Source organism: Melanostigma gelatinosum (assembly GCF_949748355.1).
Source record: "Melanostigma gelatinosum genome assembly, chromosome: 8".
In the NCBI taxonomy this organism is placed as follows: Eukaryota; Metazoa; Chordata; class Actinopteri; order Perciformes; family Zoarcidae; genus Melanostigma; species Melanostigma gelatinosum.
Window position 1 is genome coordinate 13872343 of NC_136641.1, and position 26283 is coordinate 13898625.

General features: G+C 42.8%; 2 protein-coding genes across 2 annotated transcripts; both read left to right on the forward strand.

The window, feature by feature from the left end:
• Positions 1-294: 294 nt before the first annotated feature.
• Positions 295-3061, forward strand: hspa1b (heat shock protein family A (Hsp70) member 1B). The gene is made up of 2 exons (XM_079274452.1): positions 295-425; positions 1008-3061. Exon 2 carries the CDS (start codon positions 1032-1034, stop codon positions 2940-2942), a length of 1911 nt encoding a protein of 636 aa, XP_079130578.1. The 5' UTR covers positions 295-425; positions 1008-1031; the 3' UTR covers positions 2943-3061.
• Positions 3062-5693: 2632 nt separating this feature from the next.
• Positions 5694-26283, forward strand: kcnc4 (potassium voltage-gated channel, Shaw-related subfamily, member 4; the record flags this gene model as incomplete). Its single annotated transcript, XM_079272893.1, has 4 exons — positions 5694-6302; positions 15748-16684; positions 17438-17614; positions 24346-26283. 4 exons carry the CDS (start codon positions 5694-5696, stop codon positions 24411-24413), a joined length of 1791 nt encoding a protein of 596 aa, XP_079129019.1. The 3' UTR covers positions 24414-26283.

Here is a 26283-nt window from a genome sequence, read left to right on the forward strand (position 1 = left end):
GGTAGTTACAGTGCATGTTTCCATTCTCGGGGAGATAAAGCTTGTATTCATGGCTGCTAACACTTCCACACACCCAAATCAATGTGCCTTACTGCTACATTCTCTACATAGTGTTCCCTCGCCGTCAGCCCTGCTGGCCGAGCGTCAAACTGCCGTCCCACTCTGGAACATTCACCGTCTCTCTCGCAACATGCCAGCTGCATTAGTTTCTAATATTAACAGTTGAGTCACTGAGCCCGAAGGAGAGGGGGGGGGGGGGGGGGGTCTGGGAGCTTCTAGAAACCTGGTTACAACTATAAAAGCAAAGGGCCTGAATCAGTCCAGGCATTAGTTTAAGAAGAACCACACAGAGGCAACAGGCTGCCACGAGGAGACTCTGAGATCCTTCAACAGCATTGAGCAACAGAGAGAGTTCATCGCTGAAAGTAAGTAGCAATTGATTTTCCCATTTTGGTTAAATTAATTTGAATGGAAACATCAGTGCAGCCTTGTTATCACACATCTGTGATGGTGTCCATCATTTTAATCCACCTGTTCCTTTAAAAATAACACTCAAACTCACCATTACTAATGCATCAATCCTGCTTTATTGTATGTCTTTATTAATGGTGGTAGAAGTTAATGTTACAGTACATTAGAGAAACAGTTGAATTTGATTATGTATAATAAAGGTGTTAGAATTACTTCAAGTGTGTGATTTGGGAAATGTAAAAAAATATAATGTTACATATTTAATCAAATGAAAAAGGGTAATATGAGAATTTTATATATTACATTTAGATAACTAATTGAATAAGTTAATATTTAAATATGTTTTATACATTTATGTTTTCATAGTAGAGCAATTTATTAGATGATAATGAGAATGTTTCCTTAATTTTAACTGCAAATTTAACTTTTGTCTCTGATTATTAGGTCACTGACTGATTAATGTTCGGTTGCAGTAATCAGTGCTTTCATGTGTAGCACTACTAAATAAAAAATGTAATGTTTTCTCATTTATCTAGGATTTATCCAAAGCAACAAGCAAAATGTCTTCAGCTAAGGGAGTATCTATTGGCATCGATCTGGGCACCACCTATTCTTGCGTCGGGGTTTTCCAGCATGGCAAAGTGGAGATCATCGCCAACGACCAGGGCAACAGGACCACCCCCAGCTATGTGGCCTTTACAGACACCGAGAGGCTCATTGGAGATGCTGCCAAGAACCAGGTCGCCATGAACCCCACCAACACAATCTTTGACGCCAAACGGCTCATCGGGAGAAAGTTTAACGACGCCGTCGTCCAGTCTGACATGAAACTCTGGCCTTTCAAGGTGATCAGCGATAACGGAAAGCCCAAAGTCCAGGTGGAGTACAAAGGGGAGACCAAGGCCTTCTACCCAGAGGAAATCTCCTCCATGGTCCTGGTTAAAATGAAGGAGATCGCTGACGCCTACCTGGGACAGAACGTGTCAAATGCAGTCATCACGGTTCCAGCTTATTTCAATGACTCTCAGAGGCAAGCCACCAAAGACGCCGGGGTGATCTCAGGACTGAATGTTCTCAGGATCATCAACGAGCCCACAGCAGCAGCCATCGCCTACGGCCTGGATAAAGGTAAACGAGGAGAGCGCAACGTGCTCATCTTTGATCTCGGTGGAGGCACCTTCGACGTGTCCATCCTGACCATTGACGACGGCATCTTTGAGGTGAAAGCCACCGCGGGAGACACACACCTTGGCGGGGAGGACTTTGACAACCGGATGGTCAACCACTTTGTAGAGGAATTCAACAGAAAACATAAGAAGGACATCAGCCACAATAAGAGAGCAGTGAGGAGACTGCGTACTTCTTGTGAGAGAGCGAAGAGGACCCTGTCCTCAAGCACTCAGGCCAGCATTGAGATCGACTCTCTGTTTGAGGGCATCGACTTCTACACCTCCATCACCAGAGCACGCTTTGAGGAGCTCAACTCGGAGCTCTTCAGGGGAACACTGGAGCCAGTTGAGAAGGCCCTGCAAGATGCCAAGTTGGACAAATCAAAGATCCATGAAATCGTCCTGGTTGGTGGCTCCACAAGAATTCCCAAAATCCAGAAGCTCTTGCAGGACTTCTTTAATGGCAGAGAACTGAACAAGAGCATCAACCCAGATGAAGCCGTGGCGTACGGCGCAGCCGTCCAGGCTGCTATCCTCATGGGTGACACCTCAGAGAATGTCCAAGATCTGCTGCTGCTGGACGTGGCTCCCCTGTCTCTGGGCATTGAGACCGCGGGTGGAGTTATGACGCCTCTAATCAAACGAAACACCACCATCCCCTCCAGGCAGACCCAGATCTTCTCCACATATTCGGACAATCAGCCAGGTGTGCTGATTCAGGTGTTTGAGGGCGAGAGAGCCATGACCAAGGACAACAACCTCTTGGGCAAGTTTGAGCTCACAGGTATCCCTCCTGCTCCCCGAGGAGTACCGCAGGTGGAGGTCACATTCGACATCGATGCCAACGGCATTCTGAATGTGTCCGCTGTTGACAAAAGCACCGGCAAAGAAAACAAAATCACGATCACCAATGACAAGGGGCGCCTCAGCAAAGAGGAGATAGAGCGGATGGTGCAGGACTCCGACAAGTACAAGGCTGAGGACGATGTGCAGAGGGAGAAGATTGCAGCAAAGAACTCACTTGAGTCGTACGCCTACCACATGAAGAGCAGTGTCGAGGATGAGAACATGAAGGGAAAAATTAGCGAGGAGGATAAAAAGATGGTCGTTGACAAGTGCAACCAGGCGACCTACTGGCTGGAGAACAACCAGCTGGCGGAGAAAGACGAGTATGAGCATCAGCAGAAGGAACTAGAGAAGGTGTGCAAGCCGGTCGTGACCAAGTTGTACCAGGGAGCAGCACCGTCAGGAAGCCAGGCAGGAGGCAGCTCCAAGGGCCCCACTATTGAGGAAGTGGACTAAAGCCTAAAGATATCAACATTTTGTTTACAGAAATACTGTCGCTGTATCACTGTTGTTTGGTCGCAAAAAATGATGTGATGTCACCCTTTATTTTCTTGAATTGTCATAATAAAAATACTTAAAATAATTTAACTGTCTTTAATTTGTTCTTGTAAACCACAATTTACAGATGTTTTTTGCACATGTTGACCTATAAAGGCTTACCATAAGTGTTTAAAACTTCATATGGGCTGGCCTTTTCTCTATTCAAAATGTAAGCACATGCAGTGTTCCATTTTTGAGGTTCTACTAATTAGGCTACCATTTTATATATCTTCACTTCTTACAAGGAGATCTGGTACTTTTAAAACTCACTCTGCAGACTGGTTTTGGTTACTGGTTGCAATGACATATTCTGAGCTTGGAAAGTTTGCGTTCAGATATGTTGCTCCAGCCTTTATTAATAATGTACAACCGGTTTTGATTAAGGGAATGCTTTTGAAGAAGATGCTTGAATTTCCCCATACTTTCATTTCTACCCATTCCTTTGATCTTCCCCTTTCTTGTGTTGGAATATGATTTATAGTTTACAAATGTGTGTATTACACAAGACACACAATACAATTAGAAATAGCAAGAGAGCGATCCACCGACTCAGCATTGCATTGCTATTATAAAAATGTCGGACTTAAGATGCACAATTTATTAAATACATATCAAGAGATCGTCTTTTTTTAAATTATTATTCCGCAAATTATATTTCATCCCAAACCTAGCGTCTACATTACCCACAATGCAACTCGGTTGCCGACAGTTGATTCGGGTATGCAATGCTAGTAGCAGCTAATGTAGCTCCAAGCTGCTATAGCCTCAAGCAGAGATGAGGAGCGGCCCACAGAGGTCAGGTCACATCATTTTTTATTTTCAAACTTGTAGTCTTCAATTCCAACACTTTGTCAGACTTCACACAGCTCCCTCTGCAGCCACAAAATACTTTATACAATTGTCTTCATATAAGTAGTAAGCTTGTAGCCTAAGTTACTCCCAAACGCCTGTAAATAGACTTTATCGTCTAAAATCAGTCGAGTTCCTCTTTCAGTAATATGTGAAGTGCATTAAGCTACCTTCACTTGTATCGTTTCATTGGTATTTCTATTTTTACGTAACTACGGTAATTCAACTGGACACTTCCGCCACCACTTTAAATAAACAAATATTTGGCCCAAGTCTTCACTCCTGAATGGTTCAGTCGGTCTCGCTGCTTGTGTTGTTCACTGAAGGATCCACTAGGTGGCAGTGTTGACTCGTGTCAGCGACATCATGAGTTTTCTTAACACACTGGAGGCCTCAAAGCTATACCTGTTGGATCACACTTTGAAGTTGCTCAACAATAACAACAACAATAACCATAATAATCTTGAGCTACTCCTGGAAATAGCAGTGAAATCACACCTTGAACTGCAGCTGAAACTCTAGGCTAACATTAATCCTGATATAAAGAGTGATGAAATGGCATAATTTAATGGATAGTCTAGCTGTCATGCAGTGAAACATCAGCATATGTTCAGGACGGTATAGGCCGACTGAGTCTATATAGCGGTCAACCACGAGTCATTCAGTCAGGTGGTGCAATAATAAGCCCATTTTTCACATGCTGGAGCGGACACATCACTAACACCTGTACAAAAGTACAAAACTCAACAATTCCCATATGGTGCACAGTTTGTACTTTTTGCCATTGGTCTTCTATAGCATATCAATCATACAAATGTAAGATATGTAGACCGGAGTATGTAAAATATTACAGTCTACAAAAAGAGGTTAATTGAGGGTTGATCATGTATATATCTCTCTCTCTCTCTCTCTCACACACACACACACACACACACACTCACACACACACACACACACACACACACACACACACACACACACACACACACACACACACACACACACACACACACACACACACACACACACACACACTTCATCAGCCCATCCTCTCGGTCTGATTAGAGGGAGTGGTTCAATGATGCGCCAACCGTCGCCAGCATCCAAAGAGTTAAACTGGCGAGCCTGTTGTTGAACGCACCATCCATCCAACCGGGCTGTGTCGCTAAGGGAAGATCGGCTACTTGTGAAGAAAAGCAACAGATCCCCAGCTGGAGAACAACCTCACATCTGGCACTCGAGCCTGGTGTGAGAACTGGTGGAATATCTCAGCGCGTGATTAAATGCGCGACTGGATCATTGTCAGGCTTCATCATCTTGTGTGGAGAAGAGAAAAGTTGTCAGGGATAGTTATGGCTTTTGGCGTTGCATAATTTGGATATGATCTGTCTTAAGAAAAGGTGAGGAGTGACACATTACTTCAGACTACGTGGTGCATCCGATAGGCACGTACTGTAGCCTACGGTGCGTAATTGGTCAATTATTCTGTTGCCACAATCTTGTTTTCCACGAGCGGGAAATAAGTTTAACATGTGGAAGTATTAATTGAAATCACATTATGTAATATATTCGACAAAAACATTGAAAAACACATCCAGTGATCCTGGCCATTCGCGTTTTATTTCGCCACCAGATGGAGTTTTGTAACAGGTGGTTTTCGTTGTGCGTCTCGGCCGCTATTTGGATTATTAGGGTGTTGATTTTTGGATATGCTAAATGAAACGCACAGGTCAGTCAGTGGGGTGTGAAATGAGGACGCACTTTGCGTTCATTTTCTGATTTATTTTGTACGAGGGGACAACCTCTTTTAACGGATCAATGATCAGCTCGGTGTGTGTTTCGACTTACCGGGGGCGCAAGGCGGGCAACAAACCTCCGTCTAAAACATGTCTCAAGGAGGAGATGTGCAGAGGGGAAGACTCGGACAAAATTATCATCAACGTGGGCGGAACTCGACATGAAACCTACAAGAGCACCCTCAGGACCTTGCCGGGGACACGGCTGGCGTGGCTGGCAGACCCGGACCCGCAGGTCAGCTCCGACTCGGACGCTGCGCCCTCGAGCGCCGAGATGTTCTTCGACAGACACCCGGGCATCTTCGCCTACGTGCTGAACTACTACCGAACCGGCAAGTTGCACTGCCCGGCCGACGTCTGCGGTCCGCTCTTCGAGGAGGAGCTGGCTTACTGGGGGATTGACGAGACCGACGTGGAGCCGTGCTGCTGGATGACCTACCGGCAGCACCGGGACGCAGAGGAGGCCCTGGATACGTTTGAACCGCCGGACCCAGAGGCCGAGGATGACCGAGAGATGCCGAGGCGGTTCGGCATCGAGGACTGTCCCGACAGGTCGAGGAGCTGCTGCGAAGTTTGGCAGCCGAAGGTCTGGGCTTTGTTTGAAGACCCGTACTCGTCCAGAGCAGCCAGGGTGAGTGCACCAGGTGTTTTATCCTCTGAGCGCTTTAATGGGCACATGTCGGTGTGAGATCATGAAACCGGTAAGGGATTTTTCCATTCAGGGAAAATAGACGCACGTGTTGTCCAAATCAACAGGTGTCCCTATAAGTCTTTACCTGACCCCAAACATAAGTGACTTCATAGGATCAAACGCTGTAGATTTCTGTCTGTGAATGAGTTTTTTTCAAAGAGTAGAAAAAATATGAACAGTTTAAGGAAAGCAAATTAGTTGATTTCGCAATTATTATTACTATTACACATACAGCAGTGTGTTCTGTGGGAAACCAACAATGAGGAAGTAGAGCCAACATTTACAGCACACCTGAAAAATCCACCCATAAAGTACGTGATTGTAGTTGACACAGAACATCTCGTACCATGCTGCTTTACCAGTCTCCACTGTTGTTGTTGTATTGACTGGGAAAGGACTGTATAGTGTTACTGTGGTTCATTAAAAGTTGTGGCCACCAGGGGGCATCGACCAGAATGCACTCCAGACAAGATGTCCCTTTTGAGAGGTTTACTGACAAACAAGCAATTGTGTGTGTGGTCTGGTTGTTTGCACGCACACAGTCTTGAGAGTCAAACTCCGAACAGCAACATAAACGAATCTATTTACAGACACGACCGTCATTTCGCGCCGCCTAGCTCGTTTAAGCCTTTTCACTTCCTTCACGCCGTTAATATTAGTCCGCGAGCAGCTGACTGCCGTCCTCTTCCGCAACGGGCGTAGTGCGGTTCCTGCTCCGCTGCTTCTCCGAAACCCTCCGAGGTCGTCCTTCGTCACAATTGTGGGAATGATTTCCACAATATTTTGGAAGCAGTATACAGGGACTTGCTCCCATTCAGCAACAGGTGCATCACTGAGGTCCATCACTGATTCTGGGTAATACAGTCTGACTCCAGGTCGATCCAAAGGTGATGGGGTTGAGTTCAGCAGGACAGTTCTTACACAACCATGCGTTAAACACTTTTTAGAATTTATGACTTCCCTTGTCCGGACGAAAAGTACACAAAAGTATGTGGACAGGGGTGTATGACTTTTTGCCATATAGTGGTTTTGAGTTGTATTCTTAAAAATCGGCTATGGACCTCCAGGACCCCAAACAGAACATTCAAGTGAATGTAGTGCGCTAGAAGCCATGACAAATGTATTTATTCAGCTCCCAGTTGATAATTATTTATTTAAAAAATGTGGCACGTGGCCAGCACTCTCTCCCGACAACTAAATGTTGCTTGCACTCATGTGATGAATAGCAGTTTTATTTTGTTTTTACTTCAATTTATGTTGTGAAATTGTACCCGAATGCTGAAAATAGAGAAAATGCTGTTTCATGTGCTGCTGAAGTGTTCCCACACATCCTGTTCAAGGGTTGCTTTCAAAGAGTCTCTAAACACCAGTGTTTCAAAGGCTGTGTATGTCCACGTACAGTAAATCATGCTTTATATTAAACAGAAGAATACATAATCATCCATTTATCACAACAATCGAATCTACAATGTTGAGAGAAACCCCACTGCCCTATTTTTAGTGTCGTTTTGCTGATTTGTGAATGCTATTTTATTCAAAGATTGTGGTCATGTCACACCTTAAGTGTTTGACGTGTATTTATGATTTTAAGACATACAGTCCCCCCAAAGGTCAATCTCAGTTTCTAAGTGAATCACAGTTGGCTTATCGATAAATGTTTGTATGTTGTAAATTAAAATCATTTAGCTCTGATTTCTTCCACAAGGGATAACAGCCATTTCTAAGCGTTTGAAAGTATGCTCTGCCTAATGGCTTAGCAACAAAAGCAGCAGAGCGCTTAATGAAGTAAACATGAAGGCAAGTATCGAGTGTCACTAGCAGGAGTTGTCAGGCAAAGGGCCGGGAGCTTTCATCGGACAAAAAAGAAAAAATGCTTTTAGTCGAGAGAGAGAGAGGCTGATGCTCACTCTAATTTCAGTTTGCCTGTTTATGGAGTTGAATGGTCTATTCAGAGGCTGCCGCAGTGTTGCAAAAGTTCTTATTGCATGCCAGTCACAATACAAATCGTATTTATTTTAGTTTCCCGTCCAGGTGGCATTTGCAGGCTGTCACTGTAGAACAGCCGACGTCTCTGAGTCACAGCTGCCATCTGCATAGATGACCGCGTTCTCCCTGCCACTTCATCACGTCTGTCTCTCACCAACTGAATATTTGTAAATGAATCAATCAGGGTTCTCGCTGTAGATGTGAATCTGGAACTATGTAAGAAGAAGGAGCGAGCGCAGATCCATATTGACCCGCTCATGATGGTCATTGTCTATTTCCTCTCCAGCCGATCCATGCAGGTATGTTTGCTCTGTGTGCATTCTGAGAGGAGTGCATTTTGAGGGACTCGCGTTACCTTTATGGCCTTTTGATTTTCAAAGAGCCTCTGAGCTCAGCTCAGGTAATGTGATGCTTGAAAGCCGGAGGGAAGTTAATCATTTCAGCCGCATCCTCCTCACTATCAACCATGACTGCAGGTGCATCTCTGGGAAAGTCTGCACATAAAGACTGTTCTGATGATGGCACTACTCAAAAAAATCAAAGACATGAGAGGACCATATACAGCATGTACTAGAGCAGTAATGGCCGTAAGATTTAAAGTGCTGACTCTCGGCTTTCATTTTGAGGGTGTTTGCTTTCACATCAGATGAACTGTGTACGAATTGTAGTCCTCCTTGGACGTGCTCGGCACCATGATCGCCATCATGGTGATCCCACGACTTTTCCTCACGCGTCACCAAGAGGTTGACATTTGCGGTTTCGAGTGAAACGTCTAAACAATGAATTGCCAAGACGGCAAACTAAGAGGGTGGCAATGACAAGTAAACATTACACCTGCTTCACATCAGCATGTTGGCACACTCACGTTTGCATTTAGTGCCACGAGCCTGGTTGTAAACGCGACACAGTCATTCGATTTTAGGGGACAGAAAGTTTAAATAACCTTAACATTAATATTTGGTAGCAAATCTTTCAATCAAAGACATCAGAAGACTTTTATCTGCCCTGTCTGCATATTTAGGATCAGGATACATTTTGGGGGTGAAAGTATTAAAATGGATACAATTTCTACACCGTTCACCAAATATAGATGTGAACACTCAAATACCTTTTAAGCTGAAAGTCAACATTAAGCTTGTACTCATTTATTTACTTAAAACCAAATTACTGGAGGATAGAGCCAAAACACTACTATTGTAATCGTATAGAAATAAACATGTTATTTCAGTTTAAACACCTGGACTTTTTAATCTCAGAGTAGTTGTGTATGTGACAATTAGACTTGGCATTAACATTAAACTCAGACCAGATAACTTAGTTAAATCTTCCCATATGCAATATACCGCTGTGGTAATGGGCTGCAAGTTGTTGAGCAATTCACTAGCTTAGGCCCCCACCTCGGCCGGAGCGAGCCTTCGTCGGTTGTTTGGAGTGTAGCTGGAGATTTGGCCTGGTGCGGTTTGGGGGAGGCTTAGGTGCGGATCCACTGCGGCTCCCGGCCTTGCAGACCCCCGATCTCCATGGGATAGGAGCATGATGACTATGGGGGGAGATAACCATTAACAAGAGGGAGGGAGGGTGGGGTGCAGAAAACTCGAGTGTGCCGAGGCTTAGAGTGGGTAGGTATTTATAGGAGCGTGGCCGGAAGTGGGCGAGTGGCTGAGGTGTGGTCCTGCTCCTGAAATTCAGCTAAGTTTTATCTCCAATTAAAACTGCCTTCCCCACAGAAAGGAGCAACGTATTCTATCCCACACAGAGAGACAAATCAATTTGTCTTTGTTGTGAGACCAAGGGATTAACTGGTGTGGGATCGTTGAGGTCTGATGCATATTATCTGGAGTCTACATTTCCAATAACCAATCAATTTGGCAATAGAAAATGCAGTTGTGTTTTTTATGTGTTCAGATTTTACACTTACATTTCTTCTTGAATGACGTCTACATTCAGATTCAGTAACTGGATCAGATAGCTTGGCATGAATTTAGTTTTTTAATTTTTTATTGTCAAATTAAATGTTTAAAAGACATTCATCCTCGTTTAAAGTTGCAATATACAATGTTCAGAGCATTAATATAGCAGCAAACAAGAATTTGCGATGTAAAGATGGAGTGAAGTGAAGTCTACCTGAGCAGAGAAGGAAGCCGCTGTCCTTCTGTGTGTTGTAATGAGAGTCTGTTGAGAGCTGTTGAGCGGCAAAAGAAGTGCTCCCAAATTAATAAACTTTAATTATGTATAGATTAGTTGCAGATATGCAGATTTAAATAATGTTGAATTAGCGACGATTGTACAGTTTAATATTAATATTGGGTGGAAAGTCTAAACGTAATAAAACATTTATATTGCCTTCTCACCCTTTGTCTTCATGGAATCACATCAATGTGTTCACTTCTCTGTCATCAAATCCTCAGTAAAACCTCATTTGTGTTTCTTGCTGAATATGAACCCCTTCCTCACACGTCCCATTTCATCTCTGTGTGACACCCAGTTGATAAATAATAAAGAGCCTTCTGGGCTCGACTTTCACAGCACCGACACCTTTCTCTGCTGCTCTGTAATTGGAACACCGGATTTGATTTTTAACACATCAAAGCAGCGCAGCCTCGATAGACAGAGACCCTTAACACACTGAAGGAGGGATGCAATCCTGTGAGATCATGCTGTCTGTTTATTCTGATCAATTCTAATCTGGTTGCTGAAAATAGATGACTGAAAATGTAATCTTACATCAACCAAACCAAAGAGTGGGTCCTTCAGTTAAAAACAGCTTATTCAACAGTTTGTAGAAGATTGGCCAGATTAAATGTTTTATCAGCTTCAAACCTCAGAAGGATTGTAGACGGTGTTTTATATTATTGTACGTTTGAGAAGGAGCGACATGACAAATAAGAGAGAAGTCAGTATTTTTGGTTAAAATACTGATATTTTCTGGCTTTTTCTCCCACAACTTTATTACAGTAAATCTCACATGCGTCTTCATCAAGCGTATGCTCAGTTGTTATGGAGATTGTTCAGTTGTTGTCTAAAGTATGGAATTAAAGTTGCATCCTCACAGATGGTTGTAACCTCTGTCTATGATGGTCTCCGATGTGGGATGTGTATCTTTCTCCAGTCGTCCACTGACTCCTGGTCGATGACCTTTGCCCTGTATTCAGTCTGTGGTTTTGGCTTCACTGACAGCTGAAGTTGTCTCTTGTCCAGGCTCCTCTCTGTTTCCTTGATCTGATGTCAAACACGACTCTGGTCTTCCTCTCAGGGGGAGTCCTGTGTTGCGAGCGTACTAGCAGAGGTCTTATGGTGTTAATATAATATTACGTTCTATTAAAGCCACACAACAGACTCAATGGCATGTTTCTGGTTGGCTGATGAAAGCTGAAAATTACTGAAAGCCCTTCAACGGCAAAACGAGTCAAAACTTAGAATTGAGTTCTACCTCCAATCTTGTTTCTTGTTTTATATCGCAGTTTAGATCTTCCCTACCGCTTCTGGTTTCATGAAAATATAAACGTGTGACAATAAATAACTTCTCCCCAGATATCCTGGAGAAGCCCAGCTGACAGTAGTGCACATATATTCTCCTCCACCTTCAGGTGGACTGATCCTGAATCAGTGTGACATGAATTCTAAGACAACATCAGAAGTGGCTGCTCTCACGGGCTTTGCAGCTGACTGCTGACAAGGCTTGTTGTTGTTGTTTTTCTTGCGTATAGCGTGTGAGTGTTAGTAACAGAGCGTGACGCTGAACAGCTGGAGGTGATGGCCGTGATGGGACTCCCCAGCTGCTGCACCCTGACGCACAGCCTGCTGCCTGTCCTGCGTCCCTCCCTCCCACTCTGGTCTTCCCATCTGGGACCGGGCGGCTCTCCCCTCGGGGGGGAACGTCGGCTCTGCTTGCACACCGACACCTGATGACCTTGGCTCAGTGTCTTTTTGCCACCAGTGATTGGCACTATACGTACACTCAGGTTTTAAACTGCAGGTTTAAGAAGTAGAAAGCCTGTAGTGTAAACATTACGAGAGAAATCCAGCATTCAAATTATTAGTGAGTAAAAGTTGAGATGCTTTCACTACAAATCCCGAAATACTTTCAGAAAAAGAAGTGGCACACACCTACACAAACACAGCTGTGAGGTCAAGCTGTGGGGTGTTATTGTGAAGACTTCCTTGTTAATAAGCCTTTTATGAGCAGAGCAAATTGTCCTTGTGTGTGCCAGGACCTCCAGCCTCTTCCCTGCAGCAGTGCCCCTGGCTGCAAATATCCAGCTCTGTTTAGTTATTGGATAAACCGTCTGGCATTTGAATAAACTGTTGGGGCCTGTTGGGCTCATCACAAGCAACTGGACTCACTTGTTATCTCGGTGGCTGCTGATTTATTGTCAAACCGAAGGAGCATTTTTTTGTGTGATGTGATTTTGTCAAAGCCAGAAAAGTGTGAAAATGTGTTTGGCTGCAAGATGTTTTATTTAAACCTATTAAAAACAATTGTCACTTGTTGAGACGAATACAGAGATTGATGAAACAGCTGGACAGTTTTCAGAAACAACACAACAGACACATTTATTGAGGCTTTTGTTTTTCCAACAAACACAACCCTTCTGTGTTTGCAAGTGTGAACGTGTCCAGGCTTCAACCGACTGGATGTTTGGTGGGTGGGAGCTGGAGCTTAGAGGACATCATGACGGTCCCACGTGTTGCTTGGTGTAGCTTGCTGCTGGCAGGGGAAAGGAAGTGGCTGCAGAGGGGGGCACCTGTCTGCCTGCACTGTCCCCAACAGAGCTAGCATTGACGAGGACTGCAGTGCATTAAGGGAATTGTGCACTCTTAATTGATAGAAAATCTGCAAAATAAAAAATATGCTACTTTATACTTTTACACCACCAAAGCCCAGGAGGAAACTTTCACTTGTAATGGAGTATTCTACATTGCAGTGTTCCTATTTGTATTTAAGTATCTTGTATATTTCTTCCACCACAAACTAATGTTGATTGAAAGAGACAAACAGAGGAGAAAACTACTTTGTTTACTGGTTTTAAACTGGTTGAGAAGAGTAGCAAAATCCCTCTACATGGTTACAATCCTCAACTTCAGCGACTGTGATGTGCTGAATAAGTAACTCATCCAGCGCTGTGTTTCTGTTTGCTTGTTGTGATATTCCCTGTGACTGGTTGGCCTGGTGATGCTCAGGGAAACCTGTATCTATGCGACCGGGGTAACTCTTCAGTCGGGGGTTCACAGCCTTCCCTCTTGACTTGCAGCTCAGTCCTCATCATCTCAAGAGGATCAGAGGTGTGTGATAATAGAGATACGATCAGACGTGCACCATACTGTGTGCGGTATTGCTGTTTTGAACATGGGCTGCTATTTTTTGAACTCCATAAGCTGTCCCTTTCGTATTGATTTTATTAGTTCCACAGTGAGTTAGTATCTCCATTGGACATCACATGCTTTATGTGTTTGTTCTAATCGCAGACCCAAACACTATAAAGCAGGTTGATATACAAGAGGCCCCTGGAGGAAAAAGGTAGCTGAGTGCATGCAAGGTACAGGTACATATTTATCCAGCTGAAACATTAGAAAGGTTCGAGAGGCATTGCAATTTGTCAAGGCTTTAGTAAACAATGAAGACAGATCAGGTATGAGTTAGCACACAATATGAACACAAACACAGACAGGCATGGCCATTGTTCCGGATCAGGAGGATGCCATGCAGCCGCATTGTTCAATTTACTTTCCATCAGTTCTAAAAGCAGTTTGACTCGCTCGCCATCTTGTTTGGATTTGTACTTTTAAGAGAGATCATTTGTGTTTTTATCGTGTCGCTGTCAGAGGGAACACTGATAGCAGTGTTTCACTCGGTGGAACATGTCTGATAAACCTGTCAACAGGACGGGTGACTCTTTCACGACTCGGCCGATTGTCCAGAGTCTCTTTTCCCAAGCCGTTCTGTGTCGGCAGACTCTGCTCATCCCTTCACTTCCTTTTCCTCCACTTGTGGTTCGAGACGACACGAGCTGTTACCAGATGAACCAAAACCCTCCTTTTTCGGAACAAAATCAAACCTCAAGGCTATTTTATGTGTGATGTATGTGAATCAAAATTCACACGGTAAGTCAGCGTCGGCACCATATGAGCGCCTCAGCATGATTCAGGCTCTGTGTTCATGGCAGTACTTGGTTTGAAATTGGTCCGTTTTGTCACAAGAAAATTGTCTTGGCTCCCAAGTCCTTTAAAAAAGGAAAAAAAGATATTCTCTCACTAATCTCAGAACTAGAGTGGCAGCGGACAATCACAGGAATGATTTCAATCCTGGCAGGTAATAGGATGTCATGAGGAGGCATAGTGGCAGTGGAGCAGGAAGAAAGTTGATTATGTTTGAGGTTTTATTTTTTGGAAGGGGGTGGGGTAGTTGGGCAGCATAGTTGCTATAAAATGACGGTATTATGGTTTCCTTTTATGATCTTAATTATCAATGAAACTCATTTGTTTAGGTTTCCTGGAATCAAACATTTGCAGTGCATTTTTGTATCTTTGTGTTCATTGTGAACTCTTCATTTATTTAATTGTTTTGCCACGCTAGTGGTACAGTGTAGGGATGACATCATTGTCAGTTGACCAGCTCATTGGTCCAGACTGAACTATTTCGTTGGTTGCCATGGACTTTGTTTCAGAGATTAATTTCCTCCTCAGTATGAATTGTAGTAACTTTGATGGCCACCTGATTTCTCATTGAGCACCATCATTATGTCAATGTTTTTATTCGTCCAACACTTTGGTTTGCAAATACCTTCCAAACTAACACCAGCCCTCTCATGCTCAGCTGTGCTTACTGTGTCGTGCTAACTAGGACATGTTAGCAGGCTAATAAGCTGAAATGGTGAACATTGTAAACACTGTCTGCTAAACATCAGTATGCTAGCATGCTGACATTAGCATTTAGCTCAATACACTGCAGTGCAGCCTCACACATGTTCGGCAAATGAAGGTTTATTACATTGAGGTTAGTTCGAGATATCAGGGCTCAATTTCTAAACTTCATATGAAGCTATTTTTCAGTCATTCTTTCAAGTGAAAAACTAACTTCACAGTGAATGATTCATCACAATTAACATGAATCCTCACTTTGATATTGTCAACGCTTGTGTCGTATCATAATGTTTCTGTTCTTGACTTAAGTGTTAATATCAGTGTTTAGTCTTTGCTTACTGTCAATCATCTCAAACTCACTGCCTCCGCCAGAAAATAATCCCTCAAAACATCAATGTCTTTTTTGTCAGTGATACTGTAAAGTTTGACAAAAATAAGTCTTATAATATAATTCCACGAGGATAGAACAATCCATGCCTATTAGTTAGTTGGAAGGCATGAAATTGTATTAATTATTTGTTTTATTTGTCTTTTATAGGGAGTGGCGTTTGCCTCTCTCTTCTTCATCCTGGTGTCCATCACCACCTTCTGCATGGAGACCCATGAAGCCTTCAATGAACTGCAGAACCATACGGAGCTGGTGGTCGTGGGCAACATCACAAAGAAAGTGGAGAGGCTGGAGATGGTTACCAAGCCCATCCTCACTGTTGTGGAGGGCATCTGTGTGGTCTGGTTCACATTTGAGTTCCTGGTGCGCATTATCTGCTGCCCACGCAAGTTGGTCTTCATCAAGAACACGCTCAACATCATTGACTTTGTGGCCATTCTGCCATTCTATCTTGAGATGGGCCTGAAGGGTCTGTCGTCCAAAGCTGCCAACAACGTGCTGGGCTTCCTCCGTGTGGTGCGGTTTGTTCGGATCCTCCGGATCTTCAAGCTGACTCGGCACTTCGTAGGCCTCCGCGTGCTGGGCCACACGCTGAGGGCCAGTGTCAATGAGTTCCTCCTCCTCATCATCTTCTTGGCACTGGGTGTGCTCATCTTCGCCACCATGATATACTATGCCGAGCGCATCGGAGCCAACCCCAACGACCCCACAGACTTCAAACACACACACTTCAAGAACATCCCCATCAGTTTCTGGTGGGCGGTGGTCACGATGACGACGCTGGGCTATGGAGACATGTTCCCACAGACGTGGCTGGGCATGATGGTGGGGGCGCTGTGCGCGCTGGCCGGGGTGTTGACCATCGCCATGCCGGTCCCCGTCATCGTCAATAACTTTGGGATGTACTACTCGCTGGCTATGGCCAAACAGAAGCTGCCGAAGAAGAAGAAGAAGCACAAGCCAAACCCAGACGCTCCGACTGACTCGGCCTCGTTTGGGAAGTCAGAAACAAACTCTCACAGAGACAGCACTCAGAGCGACACGTGTCCGCTGGCTGCTGAGGAGAGCGTCAGCAGGAACCGCTCAGGTCAGCCTGCGATGCAATGTTGAAGGGTTCATCCACCCAAAAAAAAACATTTTCTCTCGTCTTTTGTGTCATCTTTTCTGATGAAAACATTTGTGGCGCTCACATCATTGAAAAATGACCTTTTAATTGAAACAGTAATGTCTGTCAACGTTCTAGTTACTCAGAATAATCCATAGACCTCACTGAACATTAGATACTTTCTACCATGAAAATATTCTCTTTTCAAATTGTTATCCATGTTTTTGATTAACTATTTATTATTCATATTTCTGTGTTGTTAACAACACAAACAAATTTGCATTCACCTGAATGGTATAAAGGCAAAAAAATTGGGGTAAATAAAACCAAAAAGTATCTGCATGACCAAATACCACTAGAGGTAAATTAAAAAATATTTTCTTTGTAATTTGGATGAAGTGACCCTTTTAAGCTGATGTTCTGTTTATTGAATTTATTCATCAGGTTTTTCATTTCGAAGATAATTTTGTTTGTGATGATAAACATTTGAGAGGTCTTGAGCTAATTATAACATAGCAGCCTGACAGTTTGTCTGACAGATGTAATGTGCTTAGTCATATAGACGGTAAGACACCGCGATCAAATCACTCCTCATAACATCTCCGACAAATTGAATTTAATCACAGAAAAATACAGATTTCATGCAATATACCTCTGCCTTTGTCTGGGCACTCGGGGCAGTCTCAGTAAAATCTTTGGCATTTACGTCTCTGTGCGTCTTTGTCTTCCTGTCAGACTCCAAACAGAACGGTGATGCAAATGTGGCCCTTTCAGAGGAGGAAGGCTGCAGCCTGACCCAGCCGCTGTCGCCCACTGAAAAGTGGTCCCTGCGGTGCTCTCGAGGGCGAGACAAGACTAAGAAGGACGCCACCTGCTTCCTCCTAACCCCAGGAGACCCCAACGTCCATACTGGTAAGTTACATGCATATCAGTGCACACCTGGATATACACCTTTACCGTTTGTACGGTTGCACACTGTGCTTGTTATCTGTACTGTGGTTTCAATTTACTTCTCTGAAAAAATTCAAATTTGGTTCGATTGGTATGTCATGAGGTGAGTTGTGTTTCCTCCACTGGCGCTCTCTGGGAATTCAAGAACATCCTGTTAGTTAGTCAGTTAGTAAAGTTCCTGACAGATTACAGGTACTTAAACGGAGATATTAACCTTTTTTGTGAAGTTATATGAGAAGATTGATACCATTCTCATGTCTGTTCTCCAAACTGCTAACCTGGCTCTGTATCCAAAGGTATAAATATAAATCTGCCTACCAGCTCCTCTAAAATTCACTCATTAAAAGTTGTCTATGGAACATTCAAAACAGTAATATAGCAGCAAATCACCATTTGCTGTGTGAAGATAAAGTGGAGTGATATCTACCGTAGCAGAGAATGAAGTCGCTCTCCATCTGTGTGTGTGTTGTAATCCGAGCTTCTGCTTGCTTTATTGACATAACCAAGCCGGCTGCGCAAGCTTTTTTTTTTGTGCATGTGAGCTGGTTAGCTCACGGCCACCGCTCCGCACTGCTCTCATACGGCTGTTGCAGCTGATAATGACGTCCCAACAGACGGTGGAAGTGTAGCACCCACCTTCTGATTCCCCTTCAGGTAAACACTGTTAGCTCTGTCAGCACTTTTGATAGTTAGCGCTGTTAGAGCTGGTAGCACCGTTAGCTGTGTGCTACGGGTTCAGCCGTTGCCACATTGAGAGCCGTGTGGAGGCAATACATGTGGTCTGAATTTCGAATGTTGCACCTTTTAACATGTTATATCTTGTTTTATTTATTCTTACAAATATCGAAGTGCAAAAATGACACATTTGTAGTTTTTACACTTTGGTACCAAACAACCTGTTGTGTCTAAATTTAAGAAAAGCCCGATATACTCACGCATATGCTTTCAGGTTCATGTACAAGCATTTGTAATGCAAGTTGGATTAAATCAAATCAGTCATCTTGTAGACATTCAGATTGCATGTATACATCTTTGAACTCCGAATCTCGTTGATTGCTTATACAACACCAATATTCTTTAATTTGGACTATGTCTCCCCTACATGATAACGGAAATAATTGATATCTTCTGGGTCCAGGCTACAAGGCTAATGACACCAATGACTCTCTCCAGGAAAAGTCGGGGCCCTGTATGCAGCTAGCCGTTTCAATTCCTGTCTTGCAAGTTTATAGAAAAAGAAAGGTGAGGCTGCGAAGAAACAATAGTAAACATGCAAACTTATCAAACTTAGCATACATTCCTCGTCAGCCTGTCCAAATAAATTGGGCAAAGAAAGTTTTAACCACATTAAACTTAGCTTTAATAAATGTCAGATCTCTGTCAGGAAAAAAAATTTTAATCAATGATTTTATTGTTCGGCACAAACTGGACATTTTGTTTTTAACTGAAACTTGGTTAAATCAAGATAACAGTGCAGCTGTTCTTATTGAATCAACACCTCACAACTTCAGTTTCATGAGTGAAACAAGAGCGCATAAGAAAGGAGGTGGAGTTGCTGTTTTATTTAATGATTCTCTTTAATGCAAGCAGATGCCCTTTGGTCATTTTAGTTCTTTTGAATATGTGGCTCTAAATTCCACTCAAGCTTTATTCCTAAACATTTACAGACCGCCTAAATACTGTGCAACCTTCTTTGATGAGTTTACTGAACTGCTGTCTGTAATCTGTATTGATTTTGACTGTGTTGTTATTGTTGGTGATTTTAATATCCATGTTGACAATCCCCAGGACAGAGAGTCTATAGAACTATGTGGTGTCCTTGATAACTATGATCTGACTCAGCATGTGACAGGACCCACCCACAACAGGGGGTACACTCTGGACCGAATCATCATCTCTGATCATTTCTGTGTTTTCTTTGAGAGTGCAATCTCCTTGCACACAAATGTCCAAACCAAGGTTGTGACAAAGCGTTACATCTCTGAAAACACCAGTGAACTATTTATTCAGAAGTTCTCCTCCACACCAGCCCTCTCTTGCCTCTCAGTCAATGAGCTTGTAGATGGCTTCAATTTTAAAGTTAAAAATATTATTGATGCCATTGCACCCACTAAAGTGAAGGTTGTCTCGGGTAAGCAAAGATCTCCTTAGAGAAATGCTACATTGGTCAAAATGGAGAAACGAGAGTGTCGGAAAGCTGAGCGCAGGTGGCGAAAAACTAATCTCCAGGTTCACTGTAACATCTATAAAGAGAGACTTCACAATTATAATTTGGAACTTAGAAATGCAAGGCAGTCATTCTTCTCTGACATCATAACCAAAAACAAGAACAATACACGCGCCTTATTTGCTACTGTCGACAGGCTAACAAACCCTCCAGTGTCGGTAGCTGCTGAACTCCAATCCACCTGGGCATGCAATCAATTTGCCTCCTTTTTTACTGACAAAATTCAGAAAATTAGACAAGCAGTCAGTGCCTCCACACCAACCACAGGATATGTGTTGTCCCGATCTCTGAATAACATCCATTCAAATATCATGACACAATTTCATTCAATCGACCGTAGAAGCCTAGAAGACATTATACTACATCTGAAGTCATCCTCCTGCTGCTTGGATATTCTACCAACACACTTTTTCAAAAATATTTCAAACTGCATGACCACTGATCTCTTACAAATTGTAAACACATCCCTTCTCTCAGGTGTCTTCCCACAAGCCCTAAAAACTGCAGTTATTAAACCGCTCCTAAAGAAGGCTAGTTTAGACTCCGCAACGATGAAAAATTATAGGCCAATATCAAACCTCCCATTTTTAAGTAAAATAATTGAAAAAGCGGTTTTCCAACAGCTGACCAACTTCTTGGCCGTAAATAACTGCTTTGATGTTTTCCAGTCAGGCTTTCGACAGCACCACAGTACTGAAACTGCTCTTGTTAAGGTTTTCAACGACATCCACTTAAACATAGACAATGGCAGAAGTTCAGTCTTAGTGTTACTGGATCTCAGTGCTGCATTCGAGGTCGACCATGCCATACTCCTAGAAAGACGAAACATCTGGGTGGGACTCTCTGGCACAGCACTTAACTGGTTGAATCCTACTTGAAGGACCGAGAATACTTTGTGTCTGTAGCTGATTACACATCAGAGCTGACTAAAATGACATGTGGTGTTCCCCAAGGTTCAATACTGGGGCCTCTTCTGTTCAACATCTACATGCTTCCACTAGCTCAGATTATGGAAAGCAACAAAGTGTGTTATCATAATGATGCAGACGACACACAAATCTACATAACTATGTCACCAGGGGACTATAATCCCATACAAGGGCTGGGTAACTGCATTGAACAAACCAACAACTGGATTGCCAGAATTTTCTTCAATTAAACAAAGATAAAACAGAAGTAATTGTTTTTGGTACCAATGACGAACAATTGAAAATCACCGCCCAGCTTCAATCACTGATGTTAAAACCCACAAACCAAGCCAGAAATCTAGGTGTAGTTATGGATTCAGATCTCAACCTGAACAGCCATATCAAGACAATTACAAAATCAGCCTACTATCACCTGAAGAATATATCAAGGATTAGAGGACTTATGTCTCAATAGGATTTGGAAAAACTTGTCCATGCATTTATCTTCAGCAGACTGGACTACTGTAACGGTGTGTTTACAGGTCTCTGTAAAAAGTCTGTCAGAAAGCTGCAGCTGATTCAGAACGCTGCAGCTCGAGTCCTCACTAAGACCAGGAGGGTGGATGACATCACTCCAGTTCTGAGGTCTTTGCACTGGCTTCCTGTCCAACAAAGAATTGACTTTAAAATCCTACTGTTGGTTTACAAAGCACTGAATGGTTTAGGGCCAAAATACATCTCTGATCTGCTGCTACCTTATGAACCATCCCGACCCCTCAGGTCGTCTGGGACCGGTCTACTTTCTGTTCCCAGAGTCAGAACTAAACATGGAGGAGCAGCGTTCAGTTTTTCTGCTCCACATATCTGGAACAAAGTCCCAGAAAGCTGCAGGTCTGCTGAGACCCTCAGCTCATTTAAATCAAGATTGAAGACTTGTCTGTTTGCTGCTGCCTTCAATTGAACCACATTCAATTAATATATTCATCAATTTCCTGTATTTCTGCATTTTACTACTGTATTTTATTTCTTACACTGTTCTTAATTGCTGTTAAATCTCCTTTTCTTTTGCCTTATGTTTTGATGCTTTTAATGGTTTTAAAAGGACTGCACAATATATCGCCATTTCCTCCGGGACCGAGTTCGTGCAAGGCGTACACTATAAAACGCAGATCGGCAGAGATCTTTTCCAGGCGTGGTTTGTGTGCGAGTAATTGCAGAATTGCGGCAGTGTGTGGTTGATTGCGTCCAGCGTAATGTCTCAGGGAGACATCGATTATTGTTTCAATGTATGTTTTAAATCTCCTTTACTTTTGCCTTTATGCTTTTAATGGTTTCATGTGAAGCACTTTGAATTACCTTGTTGTTGAAATGTGCTATACAAATAAACTTGCCTTGCCTTGCCTATGAGAGGAGTTGTCTGAAACCGGTAACGTGTGTACAAAAAAAAAGGTGAAGCTCCCTTAAGTGTCTCAATTGACTCAATCCACTGTCAGCCTGCAGTCTCGCTCTGCTTGAATGGCTGCCGAATCTCACATCTGAGCTTCCCAAAGTACCCAAAAGCCCTTGTGAGTAGAGGCTCTATATTTGGCAGTCATAGATTCATTCCTGACATCCTGAGCACACATCCCACCCAGTCAACATCCTGACTTTTCGTCCGCAATTAGCACGACACTGAAGGTGTTTTCCTTCAAAAATGCACTTTACCGAGATGTATTTTTCTACCAAAGGTCATTAGCACATCACTGTGGAGGAAAAAGCAACACATAAATGGGGCACTTACTGTCGCTTGGCTCCTATGAGACAATATACTCCTCCCCCTTTTTTGACAACCCATTACAAGGAACTAGTATTTGAACATGTGTGTTGAAAGCCTCGTCAGTCACTGAATGTGTTGAGTGTTGTAGATTGGTGTCGGTTAATGTCACATGACCGTGAAAAAAATAAAACGCCTGCATCAGATTTCTGATAAATGAGAAGAAGGGATGTCCGTCGACATGTTATGATGCTCAAGGGAGGAAATCATTAGTCAATATAAGATCCCCAGCCTCACGGTCACAGTGGGAAAGACACAAACACAGAGAAACACAAATCATCACCAGCCTGCTTTCACGCTCTTTCATGCTTTCATGCTTTCTCTAATAATACCCTGAAGTATCTGGTCAGCTCATGAAATTGCCGAGCGAGCATTCTTCTGATAGACAAAAACGATTGGAAGCCAAGCAAAGCCAGAACACCTCAAAACTAATCTTTGAGAGAGAGAGAGGGGGTAATTCAATCCTGACCCCTGTGTCTGGTGAGTATGTGGATAATGACATCCCGGTCTATTACGGGGGAATATCGCACACACACAACACATTTTAGTGCACATTACCTGCAAAAAGGGCTCAAGTAGACGTTCAACAGTGTTACAACTGTTGCGTCAAGAGTTCAAAATCAAAAACTCCTTGTTTCTATCCAACATGCAGAAAGCTGCCTTTTGTGATTGCAGCCATTTTGAGCTGGTCGGATGGAGATGGATTATGACACAGTGGCTCTGCTCTTCAGAGCTATGCCCATAAGGGATGGTGATGGCTTAATTCTAGGGTTACAGGATACAAGGTGTGGATCATATTTCACCAGAGCAGTGTGGCAGGAAGCAGAGAGAAGGACAGATGGATGCAGCAGATCTGAAGATGCTCAGATGGTTATCAGTGACAGGAAATGGTCTCCCGTCTTGTAGAGGGAACAAAATGCTGGTGAATTTGAAGAGATTACGGCCGTCACAGGGAATCATGCGGCATTGTTGCAGCAATCACTGTCATAATTTATACATGCAAACACTGTCCTGTTGGGAAGTGCATTGCCTCAGCGATGTGAAAACCACCAGCTCGTCTCCTTATGATGAGTGCGTAATGGTGTGGCAAACCGTTCAAGTGCTGCTAAAAGGAAGCAGCAGGCGGATATTCAGACAAGCAGAGAAAAAGCTCCTGAGCTCTGATGGGCCTCCATATTCCCGAGTGACTGGATGATTGCTCCTCGTAAGTTTCCATTAACAACATGGGTGGTCCTAGCAAAAGCCTCCTGCTGGCCTCTGAAGTTCAGATCTTAGGATTTCTCTGTCTGTGGAGTGAAGGTAAAGTAATACTCCTTAAACTTCAAGCAGCAAGTTTGATCTTCAATTAATAAGATAAGTCATTTATCAAGCAGAAATGTAAAACATTTATTGGTTTCTGCTTTTCAAATTTTAGGACTTTTCATAATTGTGAATTTTATTTCTTTGGGTTTTGAACTGTTGGTCAGATAAAATTGGCTTTTTGAAGATGTCCTCTTCAGGGAAGATGTTGCGGACATTTTTCACTATTTTATGACATTTTATAGATAAAGCGCATTGATTTGGGTTTTCAAAAAACAAAGAATTGACTCATAATGAGAATATTAGTTCACAGTGACAGGTTACCAACGTGAACAGGGTCAGCTTTTGTTTCACTACACTACGACACAATGATGCTCCAGGTCCCTTTTCTAGGTCTTTCATGCTCAAATCTTAATTCAGCGTGTTTCATTGTGTTTCTTAACAGAGGCCTGTAAAGACATCCTCGCTGCCACTGGAAACTACGCTCAGCCGGAGGTCACCACGTTGACCTGATGCTGATTGGCTACGAAAAGGAGAAAGAGCGTGAGCTCTCGGTGGAGTACGTGCTGCGCTGAGCTCCTGTTTTGTCCTGGATGAACTGCGGAATGGATTCTCTTTATTCAAGACACGATTTCTTTTAATTTCAGTTTTTTTCTCTCTGTCATACATCCAAAAACCCTGTAGTAGAAAACCAGTTGCATAGGAGATTTACCAGATGTACACTCATTTGCATGTTACAGAGCATTTTGCATGTGTTGCATGATCTACCATTATACAATGTGGTGGCTACCATTTAATATGTTTATCATTTAGTGAATGTGTCTCAAAGTCTGAATTAGCTTCTTGTTGGGTCCTACATGAACACACAAGTCTATAGTTTTGGTTATTTAACATCATAGACTTCTGTCTTTTTTTTCACGTTGCTTTTCTTACAAGTTTGAAGTGGGCGGGGCCCAATTGGAAAAATACGATGTCATGTATGTCAGTGCACCAATCAGGATTTAGCAACATTTTAATTGGATGACAGTTGGTGGGTTGTTTGGTCACTGTCAATCAAATCTGACCAAATCTCACCTGCACAGTGCTGATGAAGCAGATTAATAGAGTTTTCAGTCATAAACTTGTCATAAATATTATAAACTTAAGTTAATGTTATTGGTCAACTTTGACTTTTGCTTCTTTAGTCATGAATAGTCAATGTTGTAGAGGAAGACTTTTCATGGGTTTTAATCTACAGTGAGTCTCATTTGCAAATGAGATTTGTTATCGTGATTTTCTTTATTTTTCACCTTTTCTAGTAGTGCAGTATGTACAGAAGTGTCAGTTCTTGAACTGTAAACAACATAAAACTTAATCGTCACCGGAATAATGTCTTTCGTCTGTAAATGTTAACTGTCTAGTAAGAACACCCAAACTCTTATGAATATGTGTTTGTGCAGCAAAACTGTTACTGTGAACTAGGAATAGATGAGAATTTGAAATCATTGTTTGATCCTCGACCAAACAGAACCAGAATTCTCCGTTGGTCATCCGGTCTCTGCCTTCTGTCGTGCCACTACTGTTTAACACTGACCACAGGGACACAGCTTGTCCCCAGAGTGGTATGAATGCTGCTCAGGCAACACATTGTTTGTAAATCCTTGTACAATAAGAGTTTAACAAAAAAAAACAATCAATTGAGCAGCATTGTTTGTCCGTTACATTAGCTGTATACAATGAAAGCATCACTGCTGGTTGAGTCAGGACCAAATATAGATTCTATTGGATTACATGGTAGATTTTTAGTACTATCATTGGTAAAAAAATAAATAAAAAATACATACAGTGCAATGCCATCAGTTCCATGTGTGGCTCATGTTGAGTAATGGAGCTTAAATGTGTGCAGTAATGTAATTTGTACCTTAACACTTCTGGTTGTGTCGGATCTGTAGAAACCCTGTTACATGTTTCAGCAGAGGAAGAAGCAGCAGGAGTGTGGTTTCTTTCACTTGTGACTTATAATATATTCCTCACGGTCTACCATAGTGGCCTTATGTTTAACAAACAAAGGGAAAGTTCATTTCATCTTCATCAGAGCTCATCTTCAGCTCCGTTTATGACCCAGAGGTCTGTAATTATGTATAAGCACAGTTGTATACGTATGTAGCACATGTCGAATATTCTGGATCATTCCTTCAACTCTTTTCTCTTCTGTATGTCACGTTTATGCACCATGAAATAGACGTTGGCCAATAAGGAAGCATTATTATTTTGATAATTAACCTGTTTCGCCTCATTTCCTGTTTTCCCTGTTGTAAACTCGAATGTGATTGAGGAGCACACTCCGTTTCATATCTCGCCATCATGGATTGTATAGGTATAATGGAAGTCCAACTGACAGATG

Coding starts and splice junctions, on each gene's coding strand:
- hspa1b (XM_079274452.1), top strand. CDS start 1,032: ATGTCTTCAGCTAAGGGAGTATCTATTGGCATCGATCTGGGCACCACC.